This window comes from Balaenoptera borealis (assembly GCF_965194805.1).
Source record: "Balaenoptera borealis genome assembly, chromosome: 2".
In the NCBI taxonomy this organism is placed as follows: domain Eukaryota; kingdom Metazoa; phylum Chordata; class Mammalia; order Artiodactyla; family Balaenopteridae; genus Balaenoptera; species Balaenoptera borealis.
In genome coordinates this window covers 103,011,416-103,033,430 of record NC_138867.1, presented here as the reverse complement: position 1 = coordinate 103,033,430, position 22,015 = coordinate 103,011,416, and the positions used below count along the sequence as shown (strand labels likewise).

At 32.6% G+C, this 22,015-nt stretch overlaps 1 protein-coding gene across 2 annotated transcripts in view; it reads right to left on the bottom strand.

The window, feature by feature from the left end:
- Positions 1–1,326: 1,326 nt before the first annotated feature.
- The window catches only part of SNX2 (sorting nexin 2), a 61,906-nt gene continuing 41,217 nt past the window's right edge, over positions 1,327–22,015 (bottom strand). The window contains exons 7-16 of one of the 2 annotated variants that reach the window (XM_082380714.1): positions 20,318–20,396; positions 14,517–14,592; positions 13,459–13,572; positions 13,111–13,204; positions 11,733–11,780; positions 11,575–11,615; positions 5,025–5,168; positions 3,736–3,816; positions 3,540–3,611; positions 1,327–1,812 (exon numbers count right to left, since the gene is read on the bottom strand). In XM_082380714.1, coding sequence (XP_082236840.1) covers positions 1,762–1,812; positions 3,540–3,611; positions 3,736–3,816; positions 5,025–5,168; positions 11,575–11,615; positions 11,733–11,780; positions 13,111–13,204; positions 13,459–13,572; positions 14,517–14,592; positions 20,318–20,396 — 800 coding nt within the window. In that variant the 3' untranslated portion in view covers positions 1,327–1,761. Of the gene's footprint in view, positions 1,813–3,539; positions 3,612–3,735; positions 3,817–5,024; positions 5,169–11,574; positions 11,781–13,110; positions 13,205–13,458; positions 13,573–14,516; positions 14,593–20,317; positions 20,397–22,015 lie in introns of both variants that reach the window. The other variant, XM_082380713.1, reaches the window with a different exon arrangement.

Here is a 22,015-nt window from a genome sequence, read left to right as displayed (position 1 = left end):
GAATGAAATCTGGAATGGATTCAGGTCTGTTACTCTCTTCAGCTTGATCAAGTCTGAAAATATTTATTATTTTATTTGGAGGTACTGAATGTTATTACACATGTACCACAGCAGAATGGACAATTTGGGCTTGAATAAGTTATTATCCTATGTGTAAACGTAACCTATGTACCTAATACTAGGTCATCATTGTAGTGAAACTGTTCCCAGTAAGCCTATATTTTGCTCAGTATTAACAGGACAACAAGATAGGATCTGATACATATTAATAGGAATTACTCATTTCTTAAACGTATCAAAGTTACCTCCAAGAGAAGCAACAACAGAAGACTATACTATTTCTGCTTCAATTTCTCCTTCTTCTTAAGACAGCAAACATTATTTTGCATCACCCAGGATTTTTTTTTTCCTGTTCAATTCATCAAGTCTTTATTATTCCCTATTATGTATCAGGCATTCTTCTGGGTTCCAGGATCATAAACATGAACAACACCTACAGTAGGCCTAAAATTTCAACTAAAATAAGTGGAAGCAAACATACCCTGAGGATACTCGGATATATTAATTGTATCCAGTGCGCTGCTAGAAAGGACTCAGTTACACATACAACATCTTACTCTTCTGGAAAGGAGATACAGTTGTTAAGCCTGAGAAGAGGGGCATCTTTAAGAATACTTTTTAAAAAATGAAAATAACTCTGATGCCAGTTACAAATTAAACTTTCATCAACATTAAGGGTTATATAATTGCCATCTAAACAGGATACAGAAATAGGTGAGATGGCTGCCAAAGACAAGTTTCATTTTACTTCAAATTTCCTTTGCACTATCCTTGGTTATTCATCAAATCACAGGGTATTTTAGCATGGCACTATTCTTTGTCAATGATGACCACAGATGATCTACTTCTAGTTTAAAACGAAAAACAAAGGAAAGGCAAGGAATAAATTAAATATATGCAAAGTCTTGGACTTTGAAGATAATAGAAGATGAGCAAAATCCACAGGACCTGTAACAGAAACATCTATTTTTTTCTAATTCTTAAGTTGGGCACTTATAATAGGAATGGATAAAAACAAGCAAAGACAATTATTTACTCCCTTACTCAAGACAAGAGCATTCCCCAAAGTTGAACCAAGAGATAAAAAAACTTAATTAACCTTCATCGAGTCATTTAATAATGAAGGAGTTGTTTTTTCTGTGAATTAAAAAAATTAGTCATCATAGCATCACCTATATACATCTAAGAGAAAAAGTTTCTTCCTATTAAAATGCTTTTAAAAGATCCCTAATATGCTTACATACCCAAATAATCTGTTACTAATACTTCACAAGAAATATCATTTTATTACTGTAATCACAAAATCATCATTTCCGTACAGGAATGTATAAGTGAACATTAACCAATGCGCTGATAATTCACTTCATAAAGAGGGCGAACACACTACAGAACATATTGTGAAGAAAAAAATATTGTAAAATTTTCTGGCCTTGCAGTGCACTTTTTAGTGCAAGTATTTAAGACACAGTAGTGTTCAATTCAGCAAAGTATTGCAGAACGTCATGCCACAGTCCACTTAATTCAAAGAGGGTCAGGACATGCAGCTTGTAATAAAATGTCAGAATATATATTTATAAAAAACCACATGTAATTCATAAAATATATAGTGGTTTATTTAGATGGTTTTAGATGATTTCACTATGGAATTCTGCATAACTGGAACAAGCATCCAAGATCTTCTTAACAGGAATAATCTTCTTGCTAGGCAATGGCTTTGGCCTCAGGTAGAAATGCCTCCCAGTATTTTATCAGCTGTGGATGATAACAAAAAATAAAAGACATTCTCATAATCTTTTTGTCGTTTATATAATATATCCTGTGAAGCATTTTTTAAAAAATCTATACAAATAACTAACAATGATTAACATTTACTAAAGTCTGGTTCTTAAAGGGATCATCTAAATTCCCTTATATTAAGTCTGTCAATATAATTCATATATAAATTATTTTAAAATATTAATTACTCCTGGGTAATTTTAGTTTTTGATGTAAGAAAAAAAATTTTTTTAATACCAAAAAATTTAAGATTTCTTTAATTTATGAATTGTATATATAGAAACAGTGTAAGTTAAATAAGATTACCTTAAATAATAAAACTGCAATGAGCTTTTCCAATATAAAGTGATAACATCTCCTAATTCAGAGGACATTCACATTTTATGTTATTGCTAGCCAAAAAGAATGAGAAAAGGAGGAAGAGAAGAAAATATCCAAGCAAGAATGGGAAAAGAGACTGGAAGGAATTAGCTGCCAGTCTTTCCGGGATAGTCCAGAGTCCAGAGAACAGAATAGACTGACATATAAACTAACATTAAGTTTAAAACAATTCCTTTAAAAACAAGCTTATATAGCCTTTTTTTTGTTTTTTTTACAGAATAGTTGCTTCATTTATTTAAAATTTATTTTTTAAAAAATTTATTTCATTTTTGGCTGCGTTGGGTCTTTGCTCTGCGCGCGGGCCCTCTCCAGTTGCAGTGAGTGGGGCCGCTCCTTGTTGCGGTGCGTGGGCCTCTCATTGCCATGGCTTCTCTTGTTGCGGAGCACGGGCTCCAGGTGCACAGGCTTCAGCAGCTGTGGCTCGTGGGCTCTAGAGAGCAGGCTCAGCAGCTGTGGTGCACAGGCCCAGTTGCTCCGCGGCATGTGGGATCTTCCCGGAGCAGGGCTCAAACGCATGCCCCCTGCATTGGCAGGCGGATTCTTAACCACTGCATCACCAGGGAAGCCCCCGATTTCTTTTTATATTTAAAGAATCTGACTTTATGAACTAAGTATTTAAAATAAAAAACAAATATAATTTGAAGATATAATGTTATCACCTAATTTAAAAATTTAATCTATTGATATTATATAGTTTAAAAAGAATTGGAGGAAGAAATCCTTCTATTCAAGATATTAAATAATTTGATCTATTACTCAAATTTATATTAAAATACACAGGAACAAACCTCTGATATTATCTTGTTACATACTTTTCTTTAATATAACATTAAAATCCATGATTTTCTCTATTTAAGGAGACAAATGCCACTTGCAGTATACAATCAACACCAAACCCACACAAACTAAAGGAAAAATCAAAACAATATTTTTAAAAAAACCTTTAAAATTTACTTTTTAGTTTAAGTTCTATCTGGTATGGAAGAGAAGAACTTACTACAAGAATGTACTCAAACAGCTATGATCAATAGGGAAGTAAAACTGGGAAGACTGAGAAAAAGGGAAAAGTAGTACAGAGTGTTTCTCATAGTCTAAAACTGGGAAAAGTATCTCTCTCTTAGAGGTTAGCAGCGGAGGCAAAAAGGACCTGAGAATTTCCAATTATTTTTACTACCATTCTTCCTTTGCTGTCTTTGGTTTTCTCTACTCCATTTATTACTTCTCAAGTAAAGCTCATTTCATTGATTATCATGTTTAAAATAAAAAAGCATATCAAAAACAAATTCTCGAAGAAGTTTGTAAGTTATAAAAAATTACCTTACCTGTTGTTGTGTTTGTACTAATGATTCTAAGTACTTGATAATAACAGTTTTAAAATCTTTCACTCGTTGTTTCTGTTAAAGTACAATACACGGAAAAAAAAACGTCCATTAGTACAAAACCAAGTTTGATTTTACCATGATATTGTGGCAAAATGTGACCAAGTTGTTAAGAAAAGTGTGAAATTATTATACTTGCCTCAAATCTTCCCACTTCTTTTCGAATTGTTTTAGAGATCTGTTCAAAATCTCTTTCTCCTTGTTGCACTTTTGCCTCCCACTGACAAAAACAAACAAAAACGTACAAATTTTTTAATCTTGTTCGGGAAAAATTTATAGAACTAGCTGTCATGACCACTCATTTGATTTATAATGCAGTGCCTAAAAATCCTGAAAGTTCAATATTGGCAAAGCCCAGTTTGGCATCATTCAAACGTGTATGTAACTTTCCAGTAGTGGAAATGCACACCAGCTTAATTTCCATTAATATTTTACTGTCAGACTTACGATTAGGATATTCTAGTGCTTAATGAACTACAGTCTCCACACCTTAATTTAGATGAAAAGATTTTGAGTATAAAATTCACTATCAAATAATTTAGCAGTGTTAGAGTGTAATTTTCTCATTTCTTTATATACCTTTAAATTATTTCAAAATATATCAATAATACTGGCTAATTTCAAGAATACATGTTCATCACAATTTATATGCCCATGGAAATAATTAATTAGAAAAATTATATGACAAACATTTAAAAAACATTTTTGTAATGGTGAAATGTACAGATTAAAAAAAAAATTGTGCAATTACGGTCTACTGAACACCTATCGGTAAACATTAAATTCACTACAGAAACAATAAACGTTGTGATTAGTGACCAATGGAACAGCTAAAATAAAATAAATGAAGACTTAAGCAATGAAATGATATTTTCCCACTATGTAACCAAAACACTGGTACATACTCTTCAAAGAGCAGGTACATTTACTTTAAGTAATATAAAGGTTGTCCTACCTCTTCAATTTCCTTATTGAAGCATGGCAAAAAAAGTGTATAAATTATAATAAACTTATACAGATTCACTAAAATACCATATATAATACATATATATGGGGGATAATGTCACCTGGACAGCTACATGTGGGACAAGTCTATCTCTAAAACCAATTTTAGACACAAAATAAGTAATTATCTGAAATCAAATTAACCATCTCAAAAGAAATGTGTGATTATTAATTCAAGGTTAATTTAAATCTTTTCCTTGTACGCTTCTTTATCCATTCCATAATTATGTGAAAGTAACAAAGGGATCTGGAGATTTTAATGATAATCAAAATGTTAAAGTAATTATAAAACAGTTCGTAAGTTATGAAAAAATAGCTAAGTGTTGAATGGTTCAGAAAAAAATTTATGAAAAATTATGCATATATGAATGAGTCATGGAAAATTTGGGTAAAGAGATAAATAAAGCATTTTGTATTAATCACCTCTCTTATTTCATTTTTAGCTTGCTGTATTTTATCTGGTTTGTTAGCAACCATCATTTTTGCTTCAGTTTCACGTTTTTTGAGCAAAGTAATTTGAGCATCTTCCCATTTCTGCCAGCACTTCATTCGATGGTCAAATACACCCTATAAGTGAATGACATAATATTACTAACTGGGAATTAACACTGAAATACTTTCAAAATACTAGAAGTGCTATAGTACTAAAAACAATAAAACCAGGTACTTATATACTACTCTAATATAGTGAGATACTGAAAATAAACATGCCAATATCAAAGAAAACAGAGTTCTATATTCATTTGCTTAAAAACAAAAACCCGGTAATTGGATGAAATATAAGAGCTCAGAATAAAAAAACAAAAAACAAAACTATATATAAAATCCATTTCACTAGGCTTTAGGGTTTTTTCTCTTTTTCTTAGTTCTCAGACCAGGGGATTCAAACCCATGCCCCCTGCACTGGGAACGCAGAGTCTTAACCACTGGACCACCAGGGAAGTCCCACCTTTAGGGCTTAAAATGTGGCTTATAATAAGATTTCTAACAGAGTTTTATGCTTTGAAGAAAGATTTAATAGGAAAATGCTGGTGTCATATTTACAATTGAAAGTTTCCCTACTAAAATATCAAAAGCAGATTTAAGTGTTGGAAATATGCCAAAAAGTTAAAAATAGGAAATGTGAAAAGCCATAAGATAACAGAAAGTAAAGTAAAAATGTGGTGGAAGAGATTACCAATAGCAAATAAAAGAACAGGCAAAACAATGTAAAGATATAACAAAATGCGGGGGGCGGGGGGAGAGGTAGTCCTACACAAGACAAAAAGCGCAAATGGATATATGTATCTAGTATGCAGAATTAAATGAAGAAACAGACAAAAAGACCGTAACAGAACAATTCAACCAACTCCATGACTTCTTTCAAGGGGTTTGGTAGAGCAAGAGCAAGAGCAAGTGAATGGAGGAAAGAAATGAAATATGAAGGTAAGACAGTAATTAGAAATTTCATTAAAAAAAAAACTGATGGACAGACTGGAATACAACAATAATCCCTTTTCTAGCTTGATGTTGGGGATATATTCATTTTTTTTAGTATTTATTAATTGAACAAATGAAGCAAGCATTAATAACATAGGTGAAACAGAGTTATTTTCATTTATTCCGAATAGAGAGCTTCTGGATCAAGAAACAGTAAATTAATACACACTGTTATAGGAACCTGATGAAGAAGAAAGCAAGTAGATAGTGTATTTTCAAAATGTAGGCTTTGGAACAAATCAAATTTGGATTCAAATACTAGTTTTGTCACTGTATGATCTTGGGGAAATTCATTTAATTTCTATAACCCACAGTTCTTCCAAATATAAAAGAGTGAAATAAGATCTAGATTTATGGACTAGAAATAAAATGAAAAGTATATAGCACGCAGGGTGACTTAACCTAGTGGATGTTTAATAATTAGTAAGTACTATTATGGATTATTTCTAGATAACATACACATATAAACGTAGTTGATTAAGATTTCTACCAGAAGTGCAAATAATAATAACTTAAGTAATCAGAAAAAAACATAATTGGACTGTATTTACAGCATACAGCATATTTTGAAAATGTGGGCAATAATACTAAAACCTCTAAATTCACAGAGTTCTTAAAGACCGTACACATTTTAATTAGCCAGGACAAGAGACATCCTAGGCAAACCGGTAAGTTAAACGCACTCTATAGGCATTTAAATCCATTTTACTAGATTTGTCATCTCATCTAATTTCTCTTCTCTCAGTAAGTGAGTCTTACTGTTCTTTTTGTTTGCTTTTCTTATGTTTAAAAGACTACATTCTCCCTAAAACATTTCTCATTATGAATTGATTTTGCTTCAGCCAAATTAATTTGGGCCAAAATCACAAAAGTAATACATCTAACACAAATACATTCAAAAAGTCATTTAAAACAAATAAACAATCCCTGTGCCTCACCCCCTATACATACACAAATTTTAAAAGTAATTTAAGACTTTAGGCCTAGTTTTCCTTTAAAGGAACATGGCCATATCAGCTCTTCATTTATAAATTCCTCTGTACAATTTGATTATTTAAAATATGTACCAATACAGTGCAACAGCGAACCAAAATGCCCTTTAATTTCAATATTTGCTTAAGTTCTTAGTATATATCAACTGGCCTTTTCAGTGATACACCAACTTAAACTAATTTGGTCTCTGCCCGGTTTATTATCTCATAATATTCCAGAAATCACATGTTCACTGTGGTACAGATATAGGAGCTATGGTAAAGGCAAAGCTACTCAAGTCAGATTATTTTAGATAAAAAAATTAATCTTAACTCCAGAAGAATTAACTTTTTCTTCATTTGGTTTCCTACCCTTGTAACACCAGAATATAAAAGAAAAAAAGAATCAGAACCATACCTGATCTTCTAAAAATGCTATCTCTTTTTTTTCCCATTGGGTATAGCTGTTTTACAATGTTGTGTTAGTTTCTACTGTACAGCGAAGTGGAGTTCCCTGAGCTATACAGCAGGTTGTCATTAGTTATCTACTTTATATGTATCAGTGTATATATGTCAATCCCAAAATATCAAATCATAACTTAATGTATGCCTCTGCATGTCAAGATACTAATCCACTCTGGTACAACCAGCTTCTTCTACAAGAGGGATACATTTACACTGGTGATTCACTTTAGACACCCCCCATCCCCCACCAATTTATGGTACGCAATTGTATGCAAGCTCGTCTAGGTTAGACAAGGTTGCAGTTGTGGAGCAGTTTTCCTGGCCAACCAGGAAATTTGAGGCTGCAATTTTAATTTAATTAATACCATATTCTAATTCAGTGAATCTGAAAGTATGCTGCCTAGATTCCTGGAGTCCTGACAGGATGCTGATTACTTACAGCCAAACGATGAAGATGTTAAACTCCTTGGGGAATCCATCTACTGGTTTTTAAAAAAATTATTTTATATATTTTATAAACCTGCATTCCCTGTAAGAATTCCTTATGAAGATTCTAGTGCTGAAAACACTGAAAGCTATTACCCTCAATCCCTGACCCTACTCTAGTGGCTCACAGAAGGCCAATACATGAAAATGCATCTAACGAGTTTACCACTTCATACACGTGAGCTAACTAACTGTATTACCCAAAATATGGAGTCCCAGATGTCAGAGCCTGTACAAAAGAGGGAAACAGGAGTTCCCTGGCTACAAGGCCAGGCCTGGGCAGTATTCTGGGTGGATGAACTTCATCACTTTCTTTAAGGCCCCAATTTCTCATGTTCTCAGTACCCCCACTTTGGCCCTAAATTCTAATTCCCAAAGTACTCCTAGTTTCAAAATTACCATCATTTTAAAAAGTACTCTCAATACGGATAAAACAAAGAGCTAAGTATTGAATAGTATTAAACAGTTATTAGAAATCAGTAAGACAAAAAATAAAACTGGGCATAAACATAAACAGTTCGTAGAAAAAAGAAATGCAAATGGCTTATCATTTGTAAAGATGCTTAAATTCACAATAACTAAAGAAATTAAAACTTACACACACACAAAAAAAACCATCATTGGGTGGGAGAAGAAGCAACACATATATTGGTGCGGGAGTATAAAGAGGTATAACCTCTTCAGACAGTAATACGGCAATGTTTATTGAAATTTAAACTTCATATACCCTTTGGCCAAGTAATTCTACTTCTAGGAATTTTATGCCCAAAGAATTATTATCAAAATACTTAATATTTAATATTGGACTCATCAAATAATTCCAGGTCCATCTATATACTAAATGATGGAATATGATACAACCATTTAAAAGAATGCAACACATATTTACGTAAGTTGATAAAGAGACCTTTTTAAAATAGAGTGGGTAAAAAAAGCAGGCAAAGAATCATGTATATAGTATGTGCCTTTTTGAAGAAGGAAGGAAGAGATGAAGGGAGGGAGAAGGGGGTTGAGAAAAAGAAACACAGAAAGAAAGAAGGAAAGAAAAACAAAGAGAAAATTAGCTTCATAAGTGTGCACAGCTAATTCTGTAAAGACATCTAACAGAATTTCACCAAGGGAAGAGAAACTAGAGGTTTTAGTAAAAAGAAATTTTACCTTTTAGGGTTGTTAGAATTATTCTGTGCATGTACTTTTTCAAATACAAATGAATTAGTTTAAAATAAAAAACAAACAAAAAATAAAGACCATAAAAATTGCCTTGTCATCTTACTCCATAATTTCTCAACTCCTTTATGAAGTGGACCTGGGCTAGGTTTCAGTAGAAAATCAATCTGAAAGAGCTTAATTCATCTTAAGGTATAACTTGACCATAGCTCTTTAACTCTTCTTTTAGTCAATGAATCACTAATTCAGTATTTCCCAAAGTGTGTTGCATATGTGTAAAAATATATTAAGTGGAAAAGAATTCCTGTTCATATGAATTTGGAAGCCTCTGGATTAAATAAAGTTAAATGTCTTTTTTTACTGCTAGACAGTCCTGAGCTTTTTAAATGCACTCTGAATCTGCAAGACAGGGATATTGCATACATTATCTCCATAACTCAGCTGACTGTGGCACATCTTTCGGTGTCAGTGTTATGCAGAAAACATTCCGGGAAACACTGATATAACTGTAATTTCATGGAATGTAAGAAAACCGTAAGAAGGTAGAGGCAGTATGAGAAAAGCTGTTTTTGAGGGATGAGCATCCAACACACAGGGAGGCCAACCCTGTCAGGGAGTCTTGTCCCAGGTTAGCTCTTCTCAGCAGGTACTACTTCTCACAGACAGTGCCTAGTGTCCCTTTTTGAATCCACAGGTTTTCTGCAGGTGTTATACTTTTTAATAATAGCTCTCATGCTAGTGGGAGCTCTGGAATGAGGTGAGAGCAGGTGAGAAACAGGAACCATGATCTGTAAACTGAATTTCTGTATATCACAAGTTGCCTATATAAAATGAACTGATAACTATCTATATTAACATATTTAAATAGGTGAAAAGAAAAACTAACCGCCAGGAATATAAAGAGTAACATCTAACAACATAAATGTCCATCAACAGAGGAATAGACAAAGAAGATGTGGAATATTACTCAGCCATAAAAAAGAAGATATGGAATATTACTCAGCCATAAAATAATGCCATTTGTAGCAACATGGATGGACCTAGAGATTGTCATTCTGAGTGAAGTAAGTCAGACTCAGAAAGACAAATATCATATGATATCACTTATATGTGGAATCTAAAAAAAAAAGGGTACAAATGAACTTATTTACAAAACAGCAGTAGAGTCATGGATGTAGCAAACAAACTTATGGTTACCAGGGGATAAGGGAGGTGGAGGGATAATCTGGGAGATTGGGACTGACATATACACACTACTATATATAAAATAGATAAGGAGTAAGAACCTCCTGTATAGTACAGGGAACTCTATCAGTACTCTGTAATGGCCTATATGGGAAAAGAATCTAAAAAAGAAAAGAGTGGATATAAGTATATGTATAACGGATTCACTTTGCTGTTCACCTGAAACTAACACAACATTGTAAATCAACTACACTCCAATAAAAACTAAAAGAGTAACACCTAAGAATAAATACAAACAAAATTGGTAATATAGACAAACCTAAACCTAAGAAAGTACCACTCTGAAATGCTAAGAACCCTCTAGTAATAACTGTCATCATTAGCCTGAGAATAGAATTGTCTATGATATGCAATGCATCAATGTTCTGATTATAAATACTAATTTAACTTTCTAGATGTTTGAATCCAAGGTAAACTTCCAGCTCCCCTCGACTCTCCATGAGAACTAATGTTCCTAACAGTAATTCAAAGACACCATAAGATCTTAAAAAGTATATTCCATAACATGTAACATAAAATAACAGTCAGTTCAGTTTCATTATCTGAATATTGGAGTTATCTATAAAATACTAATTTTCATTCGTTAATGGGATTACTTTCTTAACTATTCAGAAACTTAAGACTGTTCATCCTTAAACATTACCACTAGATAACACAATTTTTTATCTAATCTAGTCCCATCTCGTCTATAATTAGATGGTGACATATACGCAGAATGTTTGCTTACAGTCCAAATTCATGCCAAAGCCACCGTTAAACATATTCATGCAATAATCAGTTCTGGTTTTTTCCTGCTTCTTATTATAACTTTACTAATGATAACAGAATCCAGTGGGTAGTTTCAGCTTATGCTAGAAGGAGTAAACAAATGCTATCAGTTAGCTGCAAACTTCTATATATAAATATATAAGTAAGTGTGTAATGGTTTTATTTTATTTGGCATCCTTAGATCTCTTAAAAACATCAATTCTGTCTATTGTACTGTCTAAGTCATAGGGGAAGAGAATATTAAGCTATGAATAATCATCTTGAAGCCATTTTATACTTACTAGTATGTAATTTACACACTTAAATGCATGCCTAATAGGATACCATGTTCTTCTTATAAGCAAAACACTTAAGTATGAAGAATTCAAGGAAGATTACAAAGTGAGGCTTACTTTCACTGCAGCAATAAGACGAATGTAGTCACTAAGTAGTTCTGAAAACATATAAAAGTCAGCAAAAGCTTGTTCTTGATGTAACTGGTCTATCTTCTCCTCAACCTCTGCAAGCTGAGACAAAGCTCTAGACAGTGCAGTATGATCTTCAGAATTACCTAACATGGCAGCACTTTTAGCAAAGGCAGCTGTGTTGGCTGAAAGTTCTGGAATAAAAAAGTATTCACTTTTAGTGTTCACTAGTGAAATTTTTCAATATTGCATTGATTTTTTTTACTGTCGCTCTAAATTTTATCTATTCACAAACTGCTCAAATATTTTAAAATAATTAACATGCAACAATCAGTCATTAAAATGCCTTGGGCATATACATGTTAACTGCTCAGAGGTCTACTGAAAATTTAAAAGAACCACTGCCTATATTCCCAGGGGATGAACTATGTTTAATAATATAATAATCTCCCTTCCCTTTCTCCTCTAAAGTGCTCACTGTTTCTCTGTCTAGTCCTAAAAAAGACAAAAAATATATTTTTCATATGGAAAGCACTGGGAACACTCACAATTGATTTATACTACATTATTTGGCCTTTAAACATTTACTATTGAAAATAATGTCTATAATTTTTGATAAGAATATTATTTAGCTCACAGGAGGAAAGCAAAGTAAAACTGTACATGCAGTTCACATAAATCTTATTCTTTTCTTCTTTGTGTGCAACAACAATGCATAGTGAAATATTAAGAATTTTTGAAAAGATTTTTCAATATGATTATTTCAGATACATCAAATAAAGAAAAACAGATGTCAAGGACTAACAATTATATTGCTTGGATTGCTCTGTTGCTCTGCATTACGTAAAGTTCTCTTAAAGAACCATAAAATGTTCCCTAAGAGAAAGAATACAAATAGCAAAAACTGTTATAAGTTACTTTCAATAATAAATGTACCAGTAGATTTTCTGTAATTATTTTTTGCAATGTATTGCTGGGAATGGCACATACTAAATTACTTATTAAGTGTTTTAGAAAGATGATTGTAAAAGCCATGTAATCTTCAAAAATAAAACCAAAAAACCTCACCATGGAATCAAAAAATTACAACTAAAGTTTTCTATGAATTTTTAACACCCCCTTCCAGGTTTTTAAATATGGTGGTTGAAAAATGAAGAAAATACTCCAGAGTTCTCTAGGAAATGTAGGTACAAAACTAACATTTTAAAGAAAAATTTCATTCCTTAATTATATAAGAGTTACCAATAAGACATCTTCATTCATTCATTAAATATGTTTAACAAAGAGTTAATCAATCAGTTTTAATCCAAAATTCAAAATATACTTTTACAAGTTCAAGATTTTTCTCTTTCTAAACTAGAAGTTACATAAAATGGAACAGAAAATATTAAATAACAAAGTTGAAACAGAAAACATCCTCTTTAAAATATTCATAACTTTAAAATGTTCATTTTTAATAAAATGTAAATAAAATATCTGAATTAACTTACAGCGTTAAACATATAAATAACAAGACAAACAAACCTTTTCTATGACAGACCAAGGCTTCAACACTGGCATGAAGTTTCCTAAGTTGCTGATCCAGATTTTCAAATTGCTGCTGCTTTTCTTCGAACCACTAAGAAAAATGAAAAATGGAGCTAATTTAGCCAGTACAAACCACTTTAAATTAGGTCACCAATAAACAGCAAGCTACATTCCTTGTTTTAAAGCAACAAATTAACCATGTATAACCATGGTGGTCAACTGATGTGCTGAGAACTAAACTCAATAAGCAAATTAATATCCTATTTTCTACTTGTACAGCTTTAAAATGCAATTGTTGGGCTCATTAATTCATCTCATTATTCAAGTCAAAAAATCAGCTCTTACGGCATCCGATTCATTCATCTTGATTGTCATTTTGTTGACAGCGTCGGCAGCCTTGTTCACCATCCTCAATATTCCTGCTCCACTCAGAGCCTGTGTATTAACTGCTCTAGGCAGCTGGAATTGAATGACAAATAAGGGCAAACAAACCGGTTAAAAGCCTGGAGGTTTAACTGGCCACAGAAGGGACTGCCCCCACACACAGCCCCGAAAAAGAAAAAAGAATAAAGAAAAAAGAAAAAAAGGAGGTTGTATTTTCTTCACTCTCATACATTTCAATAGTGAGATCTAATTTCTCAAATACACTACTTCTCAAAGGAAAACTTAAAAAATAGACTTTCCATTTGTTTTTCTTCTGCATGTTTACATGTAGATGGAACAACACTCTGTTTGTCAAAATATATTAAGAAATTGCCAAGCACTTTAACACTGGCCACCTGTTTGCTAGCAGAAATAAACTGTTTATAAGGAAAAAAGAAGAAAGTCTTGAGAAAAATCTCCTTATGCTTAGTTAGGACTGTGTGATTTTGAATTTTTTAAAAATTCTGGGGTTCAAGTAAATTTAAAAACAAATCTCAAACAGTAACAATTAGAGGATAAAATGTGCCAAATATAAAGAGCAGCATGGTTATAATTAAAACTCTTTCAAATCATAAATTTGCACTTCAAAACCTTAATAAGACTATTAGAATGTAGACACACAAACACACATTATTCAACAATCTCTAAAATGAAGTCTGAATAAACTTATTTCAACACAATGCCTAAGCAACAACTTAGGGCATTCAGAATTAGACTATTAATAAGCCATTCTTTTAAATCTGGTTTTAATTTTTCAAGAAAGGGAATGATCATCCTACAATTATCAATGCAAAGAAGATATTTTGCTAGTAATTTAAAGTAATTAAAGGTAATTAAAGCACTAAGCAAAAAAAAAAATCTTTGCTTCATTCCATCTATTAATGCAACTGTTTACTGAACACCTATTCTTATACAAATTATTACACTGATAATCATAAATGAGAACATTTACATAAAAAAATTTAAAGTAGAAATAATACCTCTGAACTTTCCAAGAACTGCCTTAAATCAGGATCCTGTAGTAAAGTCGGATGCTTTACTGTTCTCTGAAGATACCTAGATTTAAGAATAAAATGCTCCTTTATTTATCAGTACCATCTGATTTTAAATCTTATTTCAACAAAATAAAAATTAAAAAATAAAAAAAAAGATGTCCTCTGTTTGCCTCCTATCATATCAGTTTGCCTTCACCCTAATTATGAAGAATCTTATAGTAATTTAATGATTAAAAAGCTTTTCGTTCATCTTTTGAAAATTCATAATTATGTAAAAAGAGACATGGTAGGGGGTGGGGGTAGGAATGGGGAGAGGTTAAATAACTTACCAAACTTCTCACTGCGAAGTATTAGAGTTATAAAAGGGTATATAGGTAAGTTTATCAAATAACGTTATCTTTTGGTGGGTCAGTATGTTTCCAGTTATTACTATATATATTCTAGTAATACATATATTACTATATAGACCAGTCAAACTTTTTTTTTTTTTTTAAATTGTCATCATTACCAAAATGGAGAACAGCCTACCAATTTCTTTTTCCTTGGCAGCGGATTTTAATTATCAAGTAAGTTTTGGTCCTTATTTGACAAGGATTAAATTTTCTTCAATATTTTTATTTTTAAGGTTTTGCTATTTTTGATGTCTTTCTTATATGACACCACATAAAACAAAAAGTAAAGAGAAACATCATTATTAAATCACTATTAGCCTAACTTTAGTAATTTTCCTTTACTAGAAAAGGTCCAGCCCTGACATTCATAATAAATTACCTATCTTTCATTAAAAAAAAGGTTCACTATTTGATGATCATTGATTACTTATCTAATCCCATTTTTAAAAAATTGCTCTTTCCCCAGATTAATAACATGCAGTAATATTTCAATTATAATATTTTGCCTAACAGTTAATATACCTTTATTTCTGCAGCATAAATGTAGTCAGTGATGACTTCTCTTTACAAGATTATAAAGTATGCCTAAAATAGTTTCTAAAAAAAGTGATAATCTTTTCTAAAGTCAAACACTATATATAATGGTTAAAATGACTAATCGCTGCTTAAATGTTAACTTCTGTTTTTGTATATTTAAATAAAATACACACCATATTAAACTTCACTTTAAGTCAACAGCCCACACAAGAAGTCATTATAACAGAAACAGAGCATTTAATAGATATGTACAATGCAATCGACACTGTGGTTTTAAAAAGTATTTGCGGCTTACTTTATAAAGGTAAAAAAGAGATGCAGTAGGAACACTAATCCAGTAAGTTTAAGAAATGTTGGTATTTTCCCACTGGAATTTTACTTACAATTTTAACACTGAAGTTCTCCAGTACTACTCTAGGTGAGTTATTTAGTTACTTAGACTGTGTACTGCTTAAAGCAGTTTGCGTAAGTTGTTCCTCTGAGCGCACACAACAGCTGATAAATAGCAAGCACTCAGACGTTCGTAAAATGAACAAGCAGGAAGACAAAACATCTAGTACCCAACCTTTAAGAAATATTCTAATATTTCAACCTAAATGGAAATACCTAATACTATTTATATTCTAAAATAGCTTTGTAAAGTGAGTTCTGCAGAATACTAGCCTCATACAATATTCCATGAAAAAGACTGGCTCTACAATCAAGAAAGTTTGAAATATATTACATACATAGTCCTTTCTTTAAGACTTATAATGAACAGCAGCATATTAAATGCTGTGAGAAGTATTGCAGGAAAAAAACCTGGTTTAAGTTTGTTACACCCTACAATTATAAACCTCAATTGACAACAGATTTCCTTTTTTCACCCTACCACATACTAGCAATCTGAGGAATCCATTTTGGAAAATGATATTCTAGAAAAAGATGGTAAAACGTTTCTTCTTAAGGGTTACATGAAAATAAAGAGCAATTAACCATTAAAAATAGGTATTAAACTTACATAATGTTAAAATTAAGAAAAGAAACATAAACTGGGTTTTAAATTGATGACTATTTGTAAATAGTCATCAATTCAGAATTAAGGTCAGAGAGGGTTGGAGATATATAAAGGAAGGATACAGAACAAAAAGGAAAAGAATGTAAGAAAAATACATGAAAAGAGGTATGGAGAGAGGCAGAAACACTGAAGGAAGACAGAAGTGGAAGATGCAATGGAACTGATGAAAAATAAGTATCAGATTCAACAAGAGGTGGTCAGTAGTTGTTCTTGAGATTTGTGCTAAGGAAAAGTTATTGGTACATTTAGAATCACTTAGCGCTTTCAAATTCCTACTTACTTACCAAAACAAAATAAAGCAGGTTATACAAAATGCTTGAGATGAACAGAGTTAAAGATATTTCTCTCGCTTAAGACTCAGACATGTGTGCTAAGAATGAGAGAACAGACAGGTAGAAAGAGCCTGGGTCCTTGATGACATTCATTTGTTCATTCAACATTTATTGAGCATTTACTACACATCAGTTACTGTTCTGAGTACTCAGAATGTATCAGTGAACAAAAGAGAACAAGATTCCTTCTCTAGTGGACTTTTAATTTAATTTAATTAATTTATTTTTTAAGTGATTTATTTACTATTTATTTATTTATTTAATTTATTTTTGGCTGCGTCGGGTCTTAGTTGCGGCACGCGGGTTCTTCGTTGAGGCATGCGGGATCCTTCGTTGCAGCACGTGGGCTTCTTTCTAGTTGTGGCGTGCAGGCTGCAGGGCATGTGGGCTTGGTAGTTCTGGCTTGTGGGTTCCAGGGCACGTGGGCTCTGTAGTTTGTGGCATGTGGGCTCTCTCTAGTTGAGGCGCATGAGCTCAGTAGTTGTGGCGCGTGGGCTTAGTTGCCCCGCGGCGTGTGGGACCTCAGTTCCCTGACCAGGGATTGAACCCACGTCCCCTGCATTATAAGGCGGATTATTTACCACTGGACCACCAGGGAAGTCCATGGAGCTTTAATTTTAGTAATAGAAGACGGACAATAAATCATAAACATAAAAATTGTGTAGTATGTGATAAGGTGGCAAATGCTGTGGAAAAATGAAAGGACAAGTGGAGAAAGGACAAGTAAATGGGATCAAGGGTGTAAGGTGTGGTTGATGGCGATGTAAACAGAATAGGTCAGAATGAAACCAATAATCAAAATAGGCTTCACTGGCAAGGTGACATCTGAATGTTTGAATTTGAAAGAGGTAAGGGAATTAGCCACGCAGATACCTGGGAACAAAAGCTTTCTAGGCAGTGGGGACAGGGTAGGGGGTAGAATCCTAAAGTGGGAAGATGCCTGGGATCTTTGAGGAGCAGCAACAAGGTGAGTGTGGCCTAGAGCAAAGTGATCAAGGAGGATATGAGATCAAGTAGGTAACAGAGTGAGCAGTGCAAGTCATGTAAGAATTTATAGGTCATTATAAGGACTCTCGCTTTTATTGACTGAAACTGGGTGGGTGGACGAATAGGAGTGGGAATATGATCTGATTCATGTTTTAAAAGGATGACCCTGGCTGCTATATTAGGAAAAAGAGTAGAGGTACAAGGATGGAAACAGGGAGACCAAAGAGGAGTCTACCGCAGTTAATTCAGACATTTGGACTAGTAGTGAACGGGTGAAAAAATGGTTGTCCAGATATCAGAAGGAAGCAATAAGATTTCCTGATGGATTTGATAATACTAAACATCTGCCTACCTCCAAACTTCCTGATATGAACGAATGGATTAATCAACCGACACTAACTGTTTAGGCTTTGCCAGTTGGGTTTTCAGGTGCTTGTTATGATACACTTAACATTTTAGAGAAAAGGAACAATGAATTTAAGTTAAATAACTTGTCCAAGGCCTCACAGATAGTATGTAGTGTGTAATGGAGTGCAGGCTTCAACAGAGAAAGGATTCTAAAACGCTACACACTGTATAATGCTACTTTACATTTCTTAGTTTATATTTACAGAAGTGTATACTTACTATAAAATAAATTCAATATGCTTGTAGGTAAGGTATGAAGCACTCTTAAGAAAATCAAGTGAGCGATCTTCGGGATACTTAGAAGTAATTTCTGCTTAGTTTACTGAATGTGGCACAGGTGAATTACTTGGGTTCTTAACCACTCCCTTTCTCTTCTCATATTTCAATACCAGATGTTTATCCTTTTGTTCAAGACAGTGTAAACAAAGAAATACTTCCTTGACCCACCAGATCCAACTAGGTTATACATCCACAGATATGCCTATTCTAATGTTTAAATTTTAAGAAATGCCACAGAAAAATCACTTGAGAAAAATCATTCTAGTTCCTTTGCTTCTGTACCTTTACACCTATATTTTCTTTAGTTATCTTTTCTAATGCAAATGAACTCACAGTACACTGTTTCCTTTTTTTTTTTTCCCCACTACTGCAAATTCCACTAAGGCAGTATTTAACAAGTAATATTTATCAGTAAGAAACTATCTTCACATATGCACTAGGTCAAGCTTCAATATTTCCTTAAAACTCTCCTCAGTGTTACACAGTGAATGAAGATATGGTTTAAGTACTATGCAATGCATTCAAGTTAAAAGGAAGATGAATGTAGAATCAAATTATATGCCCTTGGTACAATAAATCTTCATTAAGTTCCTTATCAAGAATGCCATCCAAAATATTTCAAATTTACTCATAGAAAAATAGGACTGGAAAGGCTTCTCAAAAGGTCATGGTTACACTTTCAGGAAGGACTAAGCAAAATCAAGGCAGCACATTATCTACCTTTACTCTTAAAAACACTCATTCTATGACCTCTTTCACAAGAGAATCAATTCTAATGCCTAAAATAAACTTCTTTCGATGCAATTTAAATCCTTTTCCTGAGTAACTGCTGAGTCTCATAGACATAATCTCATCTTTTAAGTCTTTAAGATTTTAAGCTGCACACTAGCTTTTCTTATTGCAAATTGTTCAAACCTGACTTTACTTTGGTATTTTCTTAAAATTGAAACAATTTATTGCTAAAACCCAGAAATACACTGCCTCAAAAAGAGTTTTACAAAATAATTTGTACCCTATAGATATATATACTATTTCCTAAAATCTGTCCTATCTATGCCAACCACTAATTTTAAGCCAAGAGAGAAAATAAGACAGAGAACAAATAAGCAAATTCAATTAAAATAACAAACAAACAAAAACTATGAAATTAGAAAATGTATTAAGTCCAGGTAATTACCAACTTATGTACTATAAATTGGGCTTTAAGATAGTTTTCAACTTGTTTTCTCACATTTTCAGCATAGCAAGGAAGAAATGTTAAGATTCTGGGAGTGGGATTCCTCCCATCCATTTCCCGTTTAGTCGGCCACAATGAACACAAGTCTTCAAAGCCATAGGAAATGTGTCAGGTCAAGAAGTCTAAAGCAAGGCACAGCATATATATCTATCAGCCTTTAACTATACAGTCAACTCGAGCAATGACTAATACTTCTGTACACTCAAGTCAAAATCAATTATAAAGAATTGAAGGAGGGAGCACAAACCTAATTTTTCATTGTATTTAGTAACATTTCAGTATCACCAAGTAATAATTCAAAGGAAAACTTAATTCAGATGAAAATAGGTATTACTTTGTTAGACTACTAATGAGAATAAAAATGGAACAAGTATACAGTACTGTGTTTCTGAATGAATCAATTTTCTTAATAAAAGCTTATAGCACTTACTAAGAGTAATCAAGTGGTACTTTGAGAATTTTAATACTGAAAATATACTTGTGCCATTTAATGGAATTAGACTTACATTACTGAAGTAAAAACACGAGAGCAATAAAACACAGCTAATTAGAATTACCTTTCAAGAGCTGCTCTTCGTTTTTCTACAAATTCTGTGGATGATGAATCTTCTTTACCCACTTTGACCTTGGTCATGCCTTTGAAAAAATTGAAAGACTCATGATTTTCTATTACTGAGGAACATTCTTTTATAATCATTTCTGCATAATTTAAAATATATTTTAAATTTGAACTTGAAAAAAAGCTCCTAAAATTATAACTAGTATCATAGTTTTGAGAAATTAATATCTGTATATGGCAAGTACTTATAATGTAAGTTTTAAAAGAGTACAGCTAAAGTAGAGGTTGAGCTGTGTCTGTAGTTTTCTAAACCTATAACTGTTTGGACTCTTTATCTGACATACATTAAACCCTTGTTAAGTTAAAATGTATTTGCATTTCAATATGTATAATGGAGTTCAAATTAGTAAATTTAAGCACATTTGATATTTTCATCTCTTATGAGCAATAATTAACGTTCTTTACTTTGGGGACTAGAAAAATAAGAATAAGTGTAATCCATTAATATGCTAAGTATTCCCTCTGTTGCAGATTCTAAGAACATGTTCTTGTTTATTTATCATAGCTGGTTTTATAACAGTTTGAAATAATGAGCTCTTTCATAGAGACATTTAGAACTCTTCAAATTTAGAGAATAAAAATCATGCTAATCATTTCTGTATTAGCAATTTCAATTTTAACACTACTATCAGACTGCAGATTTTTCTTCTTTTCCCTGTTCTTTTTACTCTCAAAATTCGATTCTGTAGAAATGAAGTAATGACATATGTACAACATGGATGAACCTTAAAAATATTATGCTACGTTGACAGAAGCTTGTCACAAAGGACCATGTATTATATGATTCCCTGTTCTTTAAAATGTCCAGAATTGGAAAATTTATAGAGATAGAAAGCAAATTAGTGATTGCCTAGGACTGGGGGTGGATGAGGAAATTAGAGGATGATGGCTAAGGGGTAATAGAAATATTCTAAAACTGACTGTGGTGAGGTATGCACAAGTCTGAATATATGAAAAGCTAATACTGAATTATACACTTTAAATGGATGAATTGTATGGCATGTGAATTATATCTCAATAAAGCCATTTAAAAATAGATCATGTAAAACCATGTAATTCTTATTCAGGTTGGTACACCTGGTGAAAAACCATATATCACCTATGAATGTTTTAACATAATTCCTCTGAAATACAATAGTTTGAAAAGGAAAACTCATTCAAACACTTAAAATTACCTACCCTGAGTGGACTACTAGGTGTGGGATGTTAATTATTTCACATATTCTGTTTTTGTGAAAAAAAACCTTACCACTATATAAGTTTTTGCTTTTTTTAATTCTGTGATCTTCTGCTCATGCTACTTCCTAGAGGTAAGTAACCATTATGGGTCACTGCGGTAAATAAAAACTTACTGTAAGCAGTTACTCCTTAACACTTTTCAACTTCTTTGTTGCTCTTTTTTAAAAGCTTCACGAAAATAGTGTTTTTAAGTCAACTAAGGTTCTATAAAAGCAGTAACAGTTATATGCTAATGAAAAGACCCCTCTTCCTTCAGTGGCAGTTACAGCTTCCCAGGAAAGAGAAGTTACTATTCTTATTACACCACTGTGTTTGTTACTTGAAAACCACTGGTTATGTAGTTAAAAGGGCCTCTCATATTTAAAATTTTTCTTAGACAATATATTCATTTTTATTT